This window comes from Oppia nitens, unplaced genomic scaffold, assembly GCF_028296485.1.
Source record: "Oppia nitens isolate AA-2021 unplaced genomic scaffold, nextdenovo-longstitch-racon4-pilon3 scaffold1_pilon_pilon_pilon, whole genome shotgun sequence".
NCBI lineage: Eukaryota > Metazoa > Arthropoda > Arachnida > Sarcoptiformes > Oppiidae > Oppia > Oppia nitens.
Window position 1 is genome coordinate 5,985,740 of NW_026533199.1, and position 19,883 is coordinate 6,005,622.

Here is a 19,883-nt window from a genome sequence, read left to right on the forward strand (position 1 = left end):
ATTGACTATTGGGAGGGCACCAAATTATTAATATATAAATATTAATATTAATACATTTATTATAAAATGTCTCAAATTGCTCACTTGTGTAGAATTCAAATAAAGTAATGATTTTAAAACAAATTATATCTATTTATTTCAATTTACTATTCTATAATATATTGTATAAACTATTATGTGATTGTACTAATATGTGAGTTATAATTTTACTTATTATTATTTAAATAATACTGATATAAATTAGAAAATACTGTATTTTTCAAAGATAATTTAGGATCATTAAAGTTTTTTTAAAAAACTAAAATATAAATTATATTTTAAAATTTCAAATGAGATTTTGTTGTCAAAGGATAGCATCAGTTGTTATTTATAAAGATTCACATTATTATTGTTATAAATAAGTTATTAAATACAACTATTTTTCAAAACAATTTCAATGAATCGCTGGATTTTCTACCAATAATATTGTGAACAAGATTTGTAAATCTGACACTAATTATAATTGGCTTCATTTTCCAAAAAGTTGTTGCTATTGACAAAATATATCAAAAATAATTTTTAAATTTTCTTAATTTTAAAAAACACTATACATTGATTTATACTATTAATTCATTGTTATATTAAATCTACTAAATAGTATATGAATTTATATATATATATATATATATATATATATATATATATATGTAATAATCAAATAATAAAATGAATTAATTGTATAAAATAAATGAAAAAATAATATAATAAAGACATACGACTCCGGTTCCAATAGTTTGTAGCAAATTAGCCGATGTATTCTTCGAGTGATGAAATGTTGGTATTGTATTAAATGTGGGAACAGCTGAATATCGTCGACCACTTGTACGACCCGACAAAAATGAGTCTAATCCCAGATTTGCTGTGAATGGCTATCCATTGAAGCGTTTTTCACAGGAAATTGAAACGAATAAATCAATAATCAAAATAATAATATGTTTTGCTTTGAATACCTTATGTGTTGTGGACGACAAAAATGAAAATTTCGGGTCTTGTGGTCCAACACTAGAATGGCGTCTCATATGAAGATTTGAAGCACTGGGACCTCGAGATAGTGAGTAAGATCCGGTAGGACTGGATGGAGCAACAAGTATTCGTGGCGGTTGTATTGTATTATCTGAGTGACGTCTACCAGGAAGGTTGGCCTGAACTCGAAGTAGATTTGAATCGGGACTCGACGAGGCCGAGGCTGAAGATGTACGACGAACCACATCATCCATACTAATGGATGTCCGACGAGACTCTAATCTTAATGATGGAGGTCTGTGTGGATAACCTATTGGTTGCTCAATAGTGTGTTGCTGTGGAGGTGGGGGTACCCTTCAAATGTGACCATAAATTAAATTATTGAATAAATTAAAAAATGTTTGATTTTCTAAAATACTTTTCTTGAGATGGAATATGTTTTTCGAGTTTTATTTTATTTCTCTGACTTTTGGCCACATGTTCTAACATTTCCGTCAATAACTCCATTAATTGATTAAACTTTAAATTATAATAGTTATTACATTAATTTTAATTTATACAATATACTGTAGATATATAGTTTATATTAAAATTAATAATAAGTTTTATTAAAATGCCAATTAGTTAGCAATTAATAATAATAATTAACTAATTAACTAGTTAGCTAAATAGCTATAAAATCATTTAATAATAATTAACTCGTAATTATATAGTAATTAATTATTATCAAAAATAATATTAATAAAAAATATATTATGTAAATTAACAACAAAATTATAGATAATAATAATGATACTGTATCACAAATTGCAAAAAGATATTATTGGAATATACTGTATATAAAATTCAATAATAAAATAGTAACATTAGACCAATAAATATATAGTTGTTAATTAATATTTATCTAAGAGAATTTATATACAGTATATGGACAGTTAGGTGAGATATATGCCAAACCTCATCTAATTTCAAAGTTGGACTAACGACAGCCGGTATTAGTGTTGGCATAACTTTATTCGCTAATAAATTATTAGTCAGTCCATACCGTTTATCACCCAACATGTGTTTATACATTCCTGAAAGTCAACATAAAAATTACTTTTTATTATAAGGTTACTGAATATACAATTTTTTACAATCTATATTTTTATCATTCAATTATTATGCATTGAGTGGCTTAAAAAATCGCAACCATATGTTTAATATATAAATATATGGTTATGTAAAACATATATATTCTATAATATACAGTATATTGATTATTGTGATATAATATGATAATTCATTCAGTATTTGCTGGAGTAGACAAATCTGATTCATTTAATTTACTGTATGCTATATATTGATATTCTAAGTAAATAATATGACATTTGAATAAATATTAGTGTTATGTTATGCTATCATATATTTATAAATTTCATATAATCTATACAACAGACAAGCTGTAAGTAGTTATAGCTTATAACAAGTTATCACATTATACTAAAAATATAAACAAAAATTATGGACAAAATAATATAAAATATATGTAAATGTATTCAAAAAACATGAATATTATTTTTTAAATTTAACTTTATTTCTGTTTATCATTTTTATATATTTTTTAGTAAAATTATATTAAATTGCAACATTAGAATTAAAGTAATAGCCATTTAATAAGATAAAACAAAATATAATAATATTCAATATATAATGACTTACTTATAACGGGCATCAAAATGAATGGATCGTATAGTTTAGCCTTAGATAGCATAGGGAGTACGTCGTCGAGGATTTCGGTTTTGTCGAGATTGTCGATCACTCTCTCCACACAAATCAATGCATTTGCCTGAACCCGAAGCAATGACTCTTCCTATTAATCAAATACATATGCATTACATCACATAAACCCCAACCAACACATCCATGCAAATCAATATAGCTCTGGCATTGACATGACTTCCTTTAACACAAAACTTAAACATTGTTACGATTTATCATTAGATAACTAGAGATTACATTTTGGCACATATTATCACATTTATTCATAAACACCACAAACTCAACATAATTTTAATGTTATGAATAATATTTTATATTAATATATATTTATAATAATAGATAATAGAATATTATTAATAAAGTTAAAATTATGATTTATTTACACATCAAACAATATAATATTATATTATAGTGTTTTTACTTAGAATTTTAAATAATAACATAAACAAATGKTAATCAACTAAAATTATGCTTAAAATAAATAAAATATAATCGTAAAACTAAATTATACTTTGTATATACGGTTTATATATATATATATATAATTATATATATAATAACTGTATATACCAGAATTAAGTAAAGAGTAAGTATGATATTTATTGGGAATGTTTTTCCTGTTTTTCTTGAAAATTTATAGAAAATTGACTTGGTACTTTTCTTGAATTTAAAAATACTGTATAAAAATTGTTGTTTAAAAATGCAATGTCTATATTTCCCACTACAAGAATCAAAACTCTTGCTTAACTCTAATATATAATTTATATACGTATATAATATTCAAAATTTTTACACTTTTTCAAATTTAATAAAAATAATAAAATAAAACCTAAAATATTTAATATTTTTATAATTATTACAAAATTTCAATATATTTGTATGTATAATATATAACATATTAACATGCATATTTATTATTAAATCTAAGAATTATTACAATACAACAATTGTCAATATTATTATATTAACATAATTATTATATATCAGTATATTTTCTCATAATTTATATGCAGTGTCTAAATATAATGTTGTTTTATTGATTTACATTAGTAGTTCTTATATTTTATTAAAAAATAAATTAAATATTTCCTAATGATAATGAGATCATATAGTGTTAATCAAATTTAATTGTGATACAGAATTGAGTGCTAAGTTGTTATGTACTACACTAATGATTGTATAAATTCATTAATAATTATAATTATTTTGACAAAATGAGGCAAACTATATGAATGAATGAAGATTTAAGAAAACAACAATAAAATCTATTAAATCTGTTTTATTAGAAAATAAAAGGCAAGAAAACACTGAGAAATAGAAAAATAAAATACAAAAGACATGTTTTGCTATTTATAGGCATACAGTGTGAGAGATAATACATTAGTATGTATTGCATTATACGTGAATTGTAAGTGTAATATACAGTATTTGCTCTTTTAGTTATTTTTAATACAATGTATTGTTAACTTTCATATACCGTAAGTTATACGATGTATTGTATATATAAAATATAAATATACTGTACATTATGTATTAATACTAAAAACCTTTAAATTGAGTACTGTTTGTATGCTTATGATTAATTGTAAGTTGTATTGAATGTAAAGGTTGATTAAAATATAGAAAGTATACATACCTTAACTCCACAATTATTTTCAAAAATCTGTTTGGTTTTGGGCAAAACCATCTTTCTTATGGTGTTATCATCCAAATGATCTATTACTTGAGCCACTGCTGATAGAGCCGCACACTATACATATAAACACATCATTTACTATTTTAAGTAAAATGTTATACATATAGTAAATGTTTGTTTTAATTTTTAATAACTAAATACTATTGCATACATTAAGAATATTCTCTAAACAGTTAGTATAGAATTATATACTTTTTATTATTATGCAAATATTAATAAAACGTGGAATATATTCAAAATACACTTATAGTTAAAAATAAACCTTTAGTAATATAGTATTATTTGTAATTTTTAATAAACAAATAATATTTTCAAATTTGGATATATACTTATATATATATCAGGGTTAAGCAAGGGGAAAGGTGGGTGAGTATGGTCATTTTACCCCTAAGATTAAAATTTTGGATTCCCTCCAGACTTTTGACCAAATAAAAAATGTCGTTTTTAAAAATTACAAATTGCTATTATTTTAACAACGAGAAATAGACCCACCATTAAAATTTCGGCGCAAAAGACGCCCAATTTTTTTCAAATTAAAAAAATTATTACTTTAATAGTTGTTAATTAACTGTTAGTATGTTTTAACTACTTAAAGTAAAAATAAGTGAAATAGTTAAAATTAATCAATATTACATCATTGTAAATTTATTAAAATGCAAAACAAATATTAAAAATTATCTATTTTTGAAAAACTATATTTAAAAAAATAATTATATTACAGTTAGAATAATATTTTAAAATAATTAAGATAATAATAATAACATAGTCAAGAATTTAATTATTTAAAATTTAGCATTTTTAAAGGCCAAGTTATATTTATTTATAATTATAATTTTTATTAATTTAAGAAAATATTCTGAAAATTTAAGGAATTTATTGAGAATATTTTCCTGAAAATTTCCTCCCAGTTACATGGGAATTTTTGGGAATTGTTGATATTTTCTTTTGACCACCTGTATTTTGAAAAATTGTTTTATAAAAKGGTACACCCTACTTCCCCTAAGATCCAAAACCTTGCTTAACCCTGATATATATACTTTATCTAAAATTATTTATTTTGATTTAAATAAACATTGTAAAAAAATATAAAATAACTAAAAACAGATAATAAAACAATTAATTATATAAAATGGTTACTTAATAAACGTAAGTATAAAATGCTTATCTAAATTCACTACATTTAATAAATTGTATAAATTCATGCATATGTTAATTGAAATGACATCCGATTAAGCTCTGTATGCTTTTACTATTGACTATACTGTCTTCAAATATAATATAATCAAGTATTTCCCTAAATTACAACAACACGAGAGGTAAATATTAATATATAAATTAGTATTATATATATACAGCAAAAGTATTAAATTATTTTATACTACTGTATAAATTTATTTATATATAATAAAAGATTAAGTTCAAAGTTTCTATTAATGCTTGAATTAAGCCTATGTTTACATTTATTGCTTATTAAGTTTTTCATAAGATTTATAATTATTTTATGTTTAATTTTAAAAATAGTAATTTACATTATAACTTATAAGAATAGTTGCATATTGTTATGTTAATACAAATAGCTAACTCGTAAGTTTAAAATATTAAATACAGTATTATTACTACTGCTATTAATTGTAAATAATATTAATATTGAAAAATAATTCATAAGTTATCATAAATTTGTTTAAAGTGTTTTTGTTTGTTTGTTTGTGTGTGTGTGTGTGTGTGTATGTATGTGTATGTATGTGTATGTATGTGTGTGTGTGTGTGTTGTATGTAATGTATGCATGTATATCATCCTAACCTGTATTTGAGGTGTTGAAGAGTCGAAAGAGGCGTAAAGCATGGGTAAGACATCGGTTTTTAAGTCGCTTTGAGCTGTTTTGCCAATCAATATATCAATGTTTTCCAATAGAGTGACTGTTGCCTAAAGTAAACCAAAAGGTATTCTTTTGAATTGCAATTCAATATATTTTTGTTACTTTTGTTGATTTTTTTGTGGATAAACAGTCAATAAAATAGCTATAAACTCTATAAATAGAGTCAATTTAGACTATTATCGAGAATATTGGTATGTATTGGTTGAATGGTGTGATGCATAGGATTAGTTGATATGAATTAAGAGGAATACATTAAAATAGTATTGAAAGCAACAAACCTGTACTGACTTTGGCATTAGGAATATATTTCTTATAAACGGAAGAATTATATCTTGATATTCATCTACTGAAGACTCTTCGATCATATATATAATTGGTTGCAATGCGGCCGCCAATACCTCTGGGCTTTGCAACTCAGTCTCCATCGATGGCAATATGTGTTGCCACCACATCTTCTGCAATCCATATATACATACATATAATATATCATATATACACATATAATGTATATATACTGTACATAAACCTACATTTTCATGCATATACTGTATATAAAACTTTATATATAATTTTATTCATTATATATAATACATATACACTAACTTGATCGTCATCAACATAACTAATAACAATACTCATATCAAACATAATCAACTTATTCATGCAATCATAGTTTTGTAAATATAACTCAACTAATAAAACCTATGCAAATAAATGTTTAATTGACAATATCGTACATATCGTATGATATCAAATATAGAACATTAAATGTTTGAATCAACATTTTCTACTTTATGTAACTTACATATATAATATTGAAACCCTATATATTTTATATTATTTAGTAATGTTTTTTATCATTTTTTATTTATATTTTTATAATTTAACTAAATTAAACAATTGAATCTACCCACAATTTTCAATATAAATATACCTATTTACAAACTTTCTAATCAAACGCTAACATTAATAATGAAAATATTTATTTTCAAATCAAATTTAAAAAAGTAACCATAATATTTTTATTAAATGTTATTATATTAAAATTATTAAAAAATAAACTAATATTTTATTTATTTATTAAACTAAATATAAATTTATGATGAACACCTAGGTTACTAGGTAATCTAATTATATAAAATAACTTTATGCATAGAAAGATAGCAATCACTAACAAGTAAGTTTATATATTCGTATATTAATTTATATAAACATATAACAAATATCCTAATAATAATAATAATCAAATATATCATCATATTTTTATAAATTATAATGTATTAATATTTTAATGACAATACATATTTATATAGAAATACGAATAAATCAATAAAATTAATTTTAATTGCTTTTGTTTTATGTTTATAAATTTAGTTAATTCATTAATAATTTAACTTAATGTCTTTCACATTTAATTGTAGTAAATTAAGTAAAATACTTGCTCATTAAAATTAATTAATTTTATTTAATTAATGGTATTTAATGTAGATATTAGTGTTAATATTTTAAGAAAAATAGGTATTTTTAATGTAGAAGTTAGCATTTCAATATAAGAAGATATTAAAATTTGATCAAATGATTGTTAACAAAATCTATATTTATTTATTGATACATAAAAGCAAATCATTTAGCTAGTGGTCAATAAAGCATCAAAAGTAATCAAAGATGACACAAACAGTTTCACTTATAGAGCATTACTATTAATATTATAGATATCATAATATCATATAAGCTTTGATGATATTTGAATCATAATCTTTTTTTAAAATTATATTCAATATAAATGTAAAATAATTTACAGATATTTTAATTGCTAATTACAAATTTAGAAAACTAATTAACAAATTGATTTAATTATGCATACAATGAATTTTCTTATAAATACAATATTTTAAAATAAAGAATCTCTAAAACAAGTGCAAAACAATAACAAAAAATGGTAAACAAAAAATGCTAGTCTGATAAACCATATTTGATAAAATTATTAATATAATAGAAAAGTATTATTGATATGATATTTATCCAGTTAAAATAAAAATTGTAATATTTTTCATAATACTACATTATGTATAAATAAGTTTATAATATTATAGTATAAATAATATTATTACTGTATTAGCACTAAATACATCTTATAAATTTTTAATAAAAACGATAAATATTACATTTATAATAAAATATTTAAAATAAATAATTCGATTAATTTTTCAAAATTGAAAAAATATTAATAAATAATTTTGAACAATAAGCAAAATAAATTTAATATATAATCAATTTTATGAAATTAGAAATTTTTTTAGATACAAATTATAATAAAAGTTGAGATTATTACATATTAAAATAAATGCAAATTAGATTTTAATTTTAAAATATTATACATAAAAACTATACTAAAATATTTAAATTATATAAAGTAAGTCAATGCTTAAGATTGATATTACTTGAAATACTTAATAGTAAATTTACTAAATTATGAATTTGACTAATGATCTTATCTAATACTTTCAAAAAACTGTTTTAAATAATTATAAATTGAACCAAATCTTAAAATAATTTTTTAAAATTGCTAAGAAAATATAAAAAAATAAAGTTAAATACCATATTTAATATTTTTTGCTATATTTATATTAAATTTATCTTCTAAAAAATTCTAACTTTAATTAGAGCATACTTTTAATCTAAAAAAGTTAAGTAGTTTACTTAAACACAATTATTTGCACATTAAATTTACATACATTTAGCATCAAATAAATATTATTATTAGTGTTAAATCAGCAAATTATAAAAATACTAATAACCTTAGGAATACTTGAAAGGGCGCCCTTAAGGTTGTGATAAAAATTAGACTTATGTGTCGAGTCTTTCATCTGAATTACATCCAAATACTGTAAAGCATGGACTCCAGAATCCATAAAATATTTTATCTATAATAAAATTTATAGATAAAAAAATTGAATTAAAATTCTAATTAATATCATTATTATTAATTATAATTTAGATACATAATAATATAATAATTAAAAGATAAAAATAAGTAAATATATAAACCATTGAAAAGTTTTGTGAATTTGGTCGTCTTCTTGGATCAATTTCAAGAAGTCCTTGTAGAGGATCCTGTAGATGATGGGGTATATGATCTAGTATTTCATGTAAACGCTGTTCAATCTATTATTAGGTCACATAACACAATGTAATAAATATAAGATATCACTTGAAGTTATACAACAAAGAGATTTCAATTAAATTAAGTGATAATACTATACACAAACCGAATCTAATTGTTTTGAATAATGAGAACCATTAAGATTACACTCCATAAGAGATCGACGGTTATTATAGAGACTCGTTATTAGTAAACCTAACGAAAACATATCACTCATTGTACTACAACTCGAAACACTTTGAACTTCAGGTGCCGTATAGTCGAGGTCTGGCTGAGCCATCTTCGGTAACTTTGAGGTATACGATTGCACCGCAATTGAGGACTAACAACCATTACATATAATTAATAGATAAATATAATTAAATTATTAAACAAAAATATATTTAATTAATATACTGTAGATCTCTAATAAATGTTTTAATGTAATGTATTTTTCAGTTAATATGAATAATGACAAAAATGTATGCAATAAATTAGTTGTTAAACTGTTAAATTATATGAAATAATACAAAACAATTTTTTTCTTATATTATGGCATATTATATGGCATATAACTTATTATAAAGAAATAAATTTTCATTTTTTTTAGACAAAGTGTCAAATAAGTCAAACCAATACACATATCTTTAAACTTAAATCCTAAAGAATTTGTTGAATAGTATTGAATTTAAGTCAAAATTTAGATAAAACTTAGACGTGATCTTCAAATTTGGCAAATATTACATTCAAAGCGTGTAATGCTATCGATTTGATTCATTACTCATTCTTATCTATATTTTTAGTTGAAACTCAAAATAAAATTATTAAAATATGTTTATGTCATATATTAATATTGATTTACAAAAAGCATTTTGTGTTAGTGTTAGTATTATTTAAAACATATTTAGTAAAATAATGATCAAAAAAACAAAAATTACAATTATTGTGATAAACTATAATTATTTAATTATTATTAAACTATCATATATTAATTTAAATTTTATATAAAAAATTATAATTATATTGATACATTCAAAAAATTAGATTATTTTGTTATAAAATATAATATTTAATACAATATTATATGTCTTAAAATACTGTATTTGTTAACTGTAGTTATTCAAGTCTAATGTACGCTTTGAATATAAATATATATACCATATATTATTAAACCAGTTGAGAATGCTAGAAAGCATTGGCCAGAAACAAATTTTAATGTAAATTACTTCTTATAGTGATATTATAATTTTTTTATTGTTTATAATCATTAGTAATATTATACCCAAAATAATGATTAATTAAATGCCAATTATTTTGAGTTATATTATATTTATCTTATACTAAACATAATTATTTGTATTTTTACTTCTTTCAAAATTTTTAAAAATAACTTTATCGGCCATTTTGACTGAACACTTCTTAAGGCAATCCTTTTCTACATCTGAAAGCTTTATATGAATTCATAGTCAAAATTATAAGTTTGCACTTTTTTGTACTTTGACCGCTATTTTGTCCATGTTCCTAATGAGATCACCATGGATATTTTTATTGCTAATCCCCTATACCTTATTTTCGATGTTCTAACCGAATTTTAAGTCAGAATTTGCAAAAAGACATCGGACAGACACAGACACACACACACATACATTTCAGTAAACTAATTTTGAAAAAAATTGTTTGAATATACATTTAAAGTAATGTACTGTATATTTAAAATATATATTATAATTTATAATCACAAATTGAAAATTATTGTTATACATTTAAAATATTTACTAAAGATTATTAAAGATTATTTTGTTATTTAAAAATCTGTTTTATAAATTTTAAATATTTATTTTAGTAATTAAGATAATAGAAAACAAGTAATAATTTTATTTTATTAAAACTGTTAAATAATTATTTTATAAGTTTATAAAACTAATGATAATGCATTTGCAATACATCTGTAATATAAAGCGGCTTATATTTTATGAAATATATTGTAAATATGATAAAATTAAATTAAAACAAATAACTCAAATGATGTGATGTATATATACAATATATAATTAGCATTTATAACAAATTAGATTTGAATAGTATGTAGTATATTATCTTTATTTATTGTTACATTATTTTTTAATATAAATAAAATAAATTAAATTATCGTGTTTTTCTATAATTTGCAAATAAACCATTTTTTGAAGCTATAATCGACTCATTCATATTATAAATACATATATTATTATATATTTGTGATTTATATATTTAACTATTAGTTGTTTATATGAGGTATTTATATGATTAAACACTAAAGTAAAATATAGTATTTTATTTGAAATTTTTATAACAATTGATAAAAATAAAGTATTTTGTTTCATACTATTATATGAATTGGTTGTATAGTAATTAAAATGAAAAATCGATTGAAGTACTCAATCACACACTCGACTGCTTTCAGGTAAAGACTTTCACTGAAAAGTTTGCGTTTTTAGACATCTCTTCTCTTGTGTGCTAAGAATTTAATCTGAGATCAACTAAATGTTACCAAATAATAAACATTTATATATATAGTATATATATAACACTTTCTACTGTATTATTGGTACTGTTTACTGATACATAAATTATATTAATTTTAAAACTTTCATAACTTTATAACCTTTTTTAAAATACTTTTAAAATAAATAAATATTTATAGTGTAATATAGAAAATATATATTAGTTTAAATATACAATTACAATATATTTTATGTTTATTATGAGTATAAAGCATTATGTTGTGATACATTATTGACATACTTAATATTATTATTATTAAAGCAAGTTATATAAATATTGATAGTAAAAGTGTACTATATGTGCTTACAGTAAATATATAAATTGTACCGGTATAATATTTGGCATGTTATATATTTATATATTTGTTATATTATATATAAATTTATATATATATATACCGGTATATACTTAATGTTATTGTGTTAAAGTAACAATTGATAGACTACCTTAATATGCTAAGAAATATATAAAGTATATAAATAAATAAATACATAGAAAATTTTAGCAGTATTTATAACATGATGTGTCAGTTTTAAAAAAATAATTAATTTAAATATAATTTTATGTCACTCTAATCATTTATACACTAAAAGTTCAATAATAATAATAATAAAGATTAGTTATATTATTAAATTTTATTACAATTATATATAGTATATATAATATATATTATATACTGTATATATATATATTCTTTTGGTTTAATTTTTCAAGATTATTATAATAAAGCAATATATAATATTGTAATTAATAATATAGTGTTGTATAATACAACTTGTATTAAATATTTAAAAAACTGATTTAAAGAAAGTGTTTTTAAGTGATTTTATAAACGGATAGAAAAATAATAAGTTAAATTGATAATTCAACTAAATATTGTTTGTTTGGTTAACATATTGTCAAACTTTGTTTGCAAACTCTATTTTATAGATATTATATTATATAAAATATATGACAAAAAACAAATCAAATAGTCRTAAGATAAGTGTCGACAAAGTGTAGTGAAAGCGCTGAACACTACAATCAATAGTCAATATATGACTTTATTTTGATTACACATCAATGACAATGTTGTTGACTATTATATAAACTAATGACTAATGTATGCTATAAATAGATATACAGAATATATGTTTGAATGGTATGAATAGACATAATAGACATACCAATAGGTCTCCATCGGCACACTTCTCAGTGAATTCAAGTCCAGCCAACTTCCAGGTCCCCCTCTTATTGATGATCACAGATTGTGGACATACATTGCGATGAATCAATTTGCAAGAGTAGTGCAAATATAGCAGTGCTTCAGTTATCTGAAAACATATAATAAAACATACAATTTATGACAATTGATTTCAAATGCAAATCTTGTAAAAAACACAACTAAACTAAAATTACTTTAATTTGTGAGACAAACCATAATCTCTATAACTATTAAACCTTATATACAGTGCTGTAGAGTCATATAAGTTATATATATATATATATATATATCACAGTATTATAAGATTGTTATACACAACTGGTCTCACATAAAGACAACATATGTTTATTTATTTATTCAATTTCTAACATTACATATGTACTCAAACTGATATTTTTTGTGTATTTCAAATAATATTAAACATCTAATGTTTTGTTTACTACAAAACATTTTTCTGAACATTTGAATAAAATAAATATTTTACAAGTGGTTCACAAAATATATACTATTTTTAAGCTTAAGTTATATTAAATCAATAAAAAGTAAGTCAGCATTAAATTCATATAAGTTATGCTTTAAAGCAATACTCTTAACAATCTATAATTCCTTTATATTATATTTCACTAAAACATTGGTTCAACAATTTTATTGAAAATTCACAACAAATTGAGTATATTTTTTGACATTTTTCTCAATACAAATGTATAATATTATAAATTATTTATGTGAAGTATATTTAGCCATTTTGTTGACTAAAATCTTTTATATCCCAAATATTATCTCAGTTTAAACAGACACCAACAAAAAATTGTGTACTATATATATATATATATATATATAATTTATTATCTATATCATTGTTTATTTAAGTAATAATTCAATATATATTAGAAAATTTTATTATTTGTTATTAATTTAAATTAACTGAAACATTTAAATAGCAAGTAAAAAATGTTAAACTAATGTATCAGCAAATTAATATACATCTAAATTATTGTCGAAAATGATTAACAATTTTTTTATTACGAGTTGTAAATATTATTTATACACCAATAGTTAGATTTGTTTGAATTAACACAAACTCTGTTGGAATAACCATTTCATTAGAAGCATTAATTAGGGAAAGGCCTACAATAGGCTTACCCTTACTTAATCATCTAATACTCTAAATCAAACGCTTTATATACTTTATATACAGTATATATATAATAAATGTAATATATTATAGCATATATACGTGTATATATAAATTGTTACATTTGCTATTTGATGTTATTTATTGATTAGTTTTCATATGGTTTTTATTATTTTAAAACTAAATGTCGTTTGCTTTTCTTTATTTAATATTTTTACATCAAATATATGTTTACAAATTATTTTATTAAATATCTCTATAACTGTTAAATTATTTGTTCTCAGATTATATGATTTACAAATAATAATATTAAATAATCACTTTATCTATTATTATATATTTTTCAAAATTAATGATCCCATAAAAAATTGTTTTTTACTAAAATTATTTAATATATATAAATATAACACAATGAACTGTATAAATAATACAAAAAAATCAAAATCAAAATTTTATGAAATTACAAATAGGTTTAAAATAAATAAAATTTTTGGTGCAAATGTTTACTATCAATATATGTAAATTTTTGATTGAATTAAACTAAAATATTGAAAAATATTATCAATATGTTTATTTATTTTTGAGTTAATTAATTTTATAGCTATCAATATACAGTATAATATTTTCGATTAAAATTAATTTTTATGCTGGATTACCCATTTATCAAATTAAAACACATGTATATTATATAAAAAATTTATGTAAATTTTAACTTTGAAAAATATTAATGATTAAATTATTAGCTTTCACATTTCAACTCAATGTTTAATTTCATCGTAAAGATTAATTTATTAGATATACAAAATAAAAGTTATACAATGTATTGTATATACAATATATTTATGTCAAAATAATTAATATTTGTCGCACAATAATTGTCTCCTATATAAAATATTTATTATTAATGATTTAGTACAGTATCTTTTAAAATAAGCATTTTTGTAAATAATTCAAATTAAACATATAATTTTAATTGTCATATAATTATAAACTATTTATTAAAAAATTAGTTAGTTTTAGTAATAAATTCAAATTAACTATAAACTACTCAACTAATAAAACTTCATAATTACTAGTAAAAGTAAATATTAATAAATATATAATTAATTATTTAAAATTTCACTTATATTAGATAATTTATATTAATACATTGTGTAAATACATCAAAATTAATTAAATTTTAGATTTGAAACATAAGATATTTTCCTAAAAGTCATTTCCAATATATTCTTATAATAAATCTTCAATATTAGGAAACACCTAAACAAAGTAAAAATAGTAAGATTTACTGTATTTGTTTCCATTGATCAATATTTACTGACTTTCTATCAAAATATTTTAATATTTATACAGTATTTACTATATATTCTATATTTTTTGTAAATATATTGCATGAGATATATTGTTATTTATAGTTTTTATACCTTATAATGTCATAAATATGTTACAATTGAAATTTTGTCAAATCTGTTTATTAAATGTATAACTGTAAATTATAATAATTAGTATCATTGTTTTTTAGTAATTACAATATATTATGATTGATACAACAAAATAGAGTATATAGTATAACTAATATTATACATAAATACTTAAAATATGTTGTAAATAGTGTCAATTAGTCGTTAATTTTTATTATTTTTTATTCAAATCATTGTATATTACATATATAATTTATACTGTATAACTATAATGCTATAAAATTACTATAAAATTTTTATTATTAAAATAATAAAACATTTTAATAAAAAATCTGTATTAATATATAATATACAATAATAAATCGTAAATATTGTATCAAATTAATACTATAAAAATTATTTGATGCGTTAATGTATAAGAGTTACAAAGTCTAGATCTGTGTGTGTGTGTGTGTGTGTGTGTGTGTGTGTGTGTGTGTGTGTGTGTGTGTGTGTGTGTGTGTGTGTGTGTGTGTGTGTGTGTGTGTGTGTGTCTAACATTGCTATATTTGAATTTATCCATAATAAAAATTCATGTATCAATAAATACTAACAACAATGATATTAAAAATGGATGTAATATTTAATGTTATTTATTTATTTAGTTTAAATCTATTTTATATGTAATATATCATTTTTATTTATTTATTTTACATGTTAAGTTATTACATTTATTTTTAAATTTAATATAAATAAAAATTATATTTTAAGATTGTCTATTAATTTATTTCCATTTTTAGATGTTATTACAAATATTAAAAATTTAATTATCAGAAATTATAAAAACTAGTAATTTTTTATATACAAATAAAAAATTTAAATAAATTATACAGTTCTAATATTACTAAATAATTGATTATCTATAAAATACTTTAAAAATATTATTAGCATTTGTAATCATTATATGTTTAAATCTGATATAATAAATAATTTTATCAATTTCAATAAACTTTCCCTTTCTCTTTATAATCATTTACCTAAATTTTTGTAATAAGTAAAATTTAATTAATCTAAGTAATTTTAATTTTATAATTATATTTAAATTTAAATTTGACAAATTTATTTAAACTCCAAATTTTGTAATATTTTGAAAATATTTATATTAAAATACTAAAATTATAGATTTTAAAAATTAATCTTATTCCAAAAATAAAATTTATCAAAATTTATTTTCAAAACATTAAATATAGTAAACAAAATATTTTTTAAAAATTTATAAAAAAGAATCTTTATTGTAAAAAACAAAAACATTGACATAAATTAAATAAACAGATTTTTATCTTATAAACACAAAAGTAGTCTATAATATAATTTATTTTAAATAAAGAGTGAGAATATGTAAGTTTGAAAGAGAGAAAAACTTTGTATAAAGCTTTCACTGATTTATACCTAAACATCTAGTTTTAAAAGTAAAAATATTTTGCAATTTTTATGCTATTTTAGTTTTTTAGTTTATAGCTAATGAAAATCAAGTTTTAGACAATTATCTAATTCATTAATATTTTGATGCTTAATAATTTTGATATCAAATATTAATAATAATATTTTATTTTAAAATATTATTGCAAATTATGAGATTCGTTAATATACAATATGGGTATAAAATTAATATTATATTAATCACTATTGTTTTATTATTATTACAGTATAAGATGATTACTGCATTAATGTTAAATATATTTGTATTATATAAATTAATACCGGTATTTATATTGAATTTTATTGAGTAAATATTCTCATAATAAACATATTTTAGTTATAATATATGTTATTTATTATAAATTATCAATAATTATTATTATTACTGATATTCATATTGAATATATTGGGTTATGTAATGAAAAGTAATAAATATTTATAAAATTAAAAAATATAATATATCGTCAAACCTGTAATAATCCATATTTTATTTCAAAGTCTAGGAGTGTATATTCGCGGATATGTTTTGGCAAATGTTGTGGTAGTCGGTCATCTAAAGTGCCTAAAATGTTGGCCAAACTGGCCATAACTGGTTCGGTGGCAAAGGCCAGTGTATCACTCGATTCCTCCACTGAATGCAAAAGTGTTAACATTTTTGGATGTCTTAAGCGATCCAATTGTCTGACACTAAATCTTAATATCTCTGCAATCGTTTCTTTGCGTTTTGGTTTATGAAGTTTTTCAGCTACTCTTTTGTCAAAGAAAAACACTGACGCCTCCTGTCATTACAAATGTAGTAAAATGTCATCAGTTGTGTCCAATGGTTATAGTTTAGGTCAATATATATTTAATATGATATATTAGAGATAGTAATAATAATTTATTATATATTATTAATGGAAACAACATATAATAATAAAATGTTAGATTATATTATTGATTGATTGATGATTGTATACCTTTTTATCTGTTTTCCTGTTAGCGTCAAATATCTTCCAGGCCAACTCGGGACCAGCACTGGCCACTTGTTTGCCGATCTCAAAGTATTGACAAATTGGATTCAAGTCTACCGGCGATGGATATGATCCGCTCACTTGTGTCGAGCTCTTCAGTTTGGAGAACATTATTTGGTAATTGTATTCAAAACACTAGAACTTGTAATAAAACTTAAAAATGACTTTTTATATAATAAATAAATATTAATTTATATATTTGTTTGGCCTTTAATTCACAAATTCATATAATATTTAAAGTAATATTAGGAAAAACCATTATACAGTAGTATTTGCATTGATTGTAAGCAAATGTTGCAATTTTCTAAATAGATAACTGAAGGCAAAATGTGGCCAAACATTAAACGACATAAAAAAATTGAAACACACAATAGCTAAGACTTAATGACTAAAAATTGAAGAAAAGCTGATTTTTGGCAATCAATTCACTTTCGGTGGCAATTCTGTTAGTAGTTTGCATGGACTCTATGAATGAGATTTATCGGCACTTCATTGCCAACACTGACATTATTGTCTGATGTCTTCAATGTCTTAACTATCATCAGTGAAACATATCTGTCGGGCACGCAATACATGAAATACAATCAAATATAATGTCATATATTCACCAAAATATGCAATTTTTGTTATCTCAAGCAAAATAAATGTTGCTTTAATGTACAATAAAGTTCTTAATAAAAATTACTATATTGTAGTTATAAATTGCTTGTTTGCACAAAACAATCAACAATTTGTAATTAATTAATTTTATCAAATAATATGACTTATAATTGTAATTAATAATAAATTTAAATAATGTATATTTTTAATACATTTTAATTTTATTATAAAGTTTGCTATAGAATATATATAAATTATATTTTGATTTTTTGACAAATTTTTAAATTTAATAAAATTGTTTGCTATAAACAACTGACAAGTAAATGATTATTTACTACAAGGATATGAAACTTGAGATGAGTTTATTATATCTTTTATACATTAACTAATGAGACATCGCATATAGTAAATGACAGACCTATAAATATGATAGGTTTATTTTTTGTGGGTTTTATTTACAATTTTTTAACATAAATTAAATTTTCATAAAATATTTTTTTTAAAGATAAATAAACCAAAATTTATAGTTTATTTCATGTTTTAATAGATTTTGTATAGTTGTTTATTTGCAGAATATTCTAAACAATTGAGAAACAAAAACAAAAGTTTAACGATTGAAGAGTTAGTTTAATGTAATATGTTTGACACAATTGAAAAACTCAATTAATGGTTTTAATTGTTAAGAAAAAAACATTAGTAAACTCACAAATGAAAATAAAAACGACAAATAGACATAAACTTCTAAATAGAAATTGTGACCAAAATTATTGGTAACACCAGTTAAACACCATAGAAACACACACCTGATTGATCTACTAGTGCTGACTAAAGCGCTCTAACTCTATGACTGACTCTTTTAAAACATAAAACTTTGCAAACAGTCTGCTTGTGCTCAGTAGTAGTGGAAGTAAATGCTATATTTGGCTCTATTTTACCTCAATTTGGTTCCACTTATATAATAATATTACTCTTTTTCCAAATGTATTTTAACTAAGATTTGCTTTATATTTATTAGTATTGTTTTTAGACA

The 19,883-nt window shown here is 21.1% G+C and overlaps 1 protein-coding gene across 1 annotated transcript; it reads right to left on the reverse strand.

The window, feature by feature from the left end:
• Positions 1-508: 508 nt before the first annotated feature.
• On the reverse strand, positions 509-18,364 carry LOC128966398 (SCY1-like protein 2). Its single transcript, XM_054313246.1, has 15 exons — positions 18,200-18,364; positions 17,711-18,019; positions 13,189-13,335; positions 9,606-9,821; positions 9,385-9,501; positions 9,135-9,260; positions 6,615-6,791; positions 6,261-6,383; positions 4,400-4,513; positions 2,704-2,854; positions 1,960-2,078; positions 1,421-1,521; positions 990-1,356; positions 756-908; positions 509-529 (listed from the first exon to the last, which is right to left on the reverse strand). Exons 1-15 carry the CDS (start codon positions 18,362-18,364, stop codon positions 509-511), a joined length of 2,406 nt encoding a protein of 801 aa, XP_054169221.1.
• Between the last annotated feature and the right edge of the window lie 1,519 nt (positions 18,365-19,883).

Coding starts and splice junctions, on each gene's coding strand:
- LOC128966398 (XM_054313246.1), bottom strand. CDS start 18,364: ATGTTCTCCAAACTGAAGAGCTCGACACAAGTGAGCGGATCATATCCA. Junction 13,336..17,710: donor TAAAATATGGATTATTACAG/GTTTGACGATAT, acceptor ATATGTTTTCAG/ATAACTGAAGCACTGCTATA. Junction 9,822..13,188: donor GTGCCGATGGAGACCTATTG/GTATGTCTATTA, acceptor AATGGTTGTTAG/TCCTCAATTGCGGTGCAATC.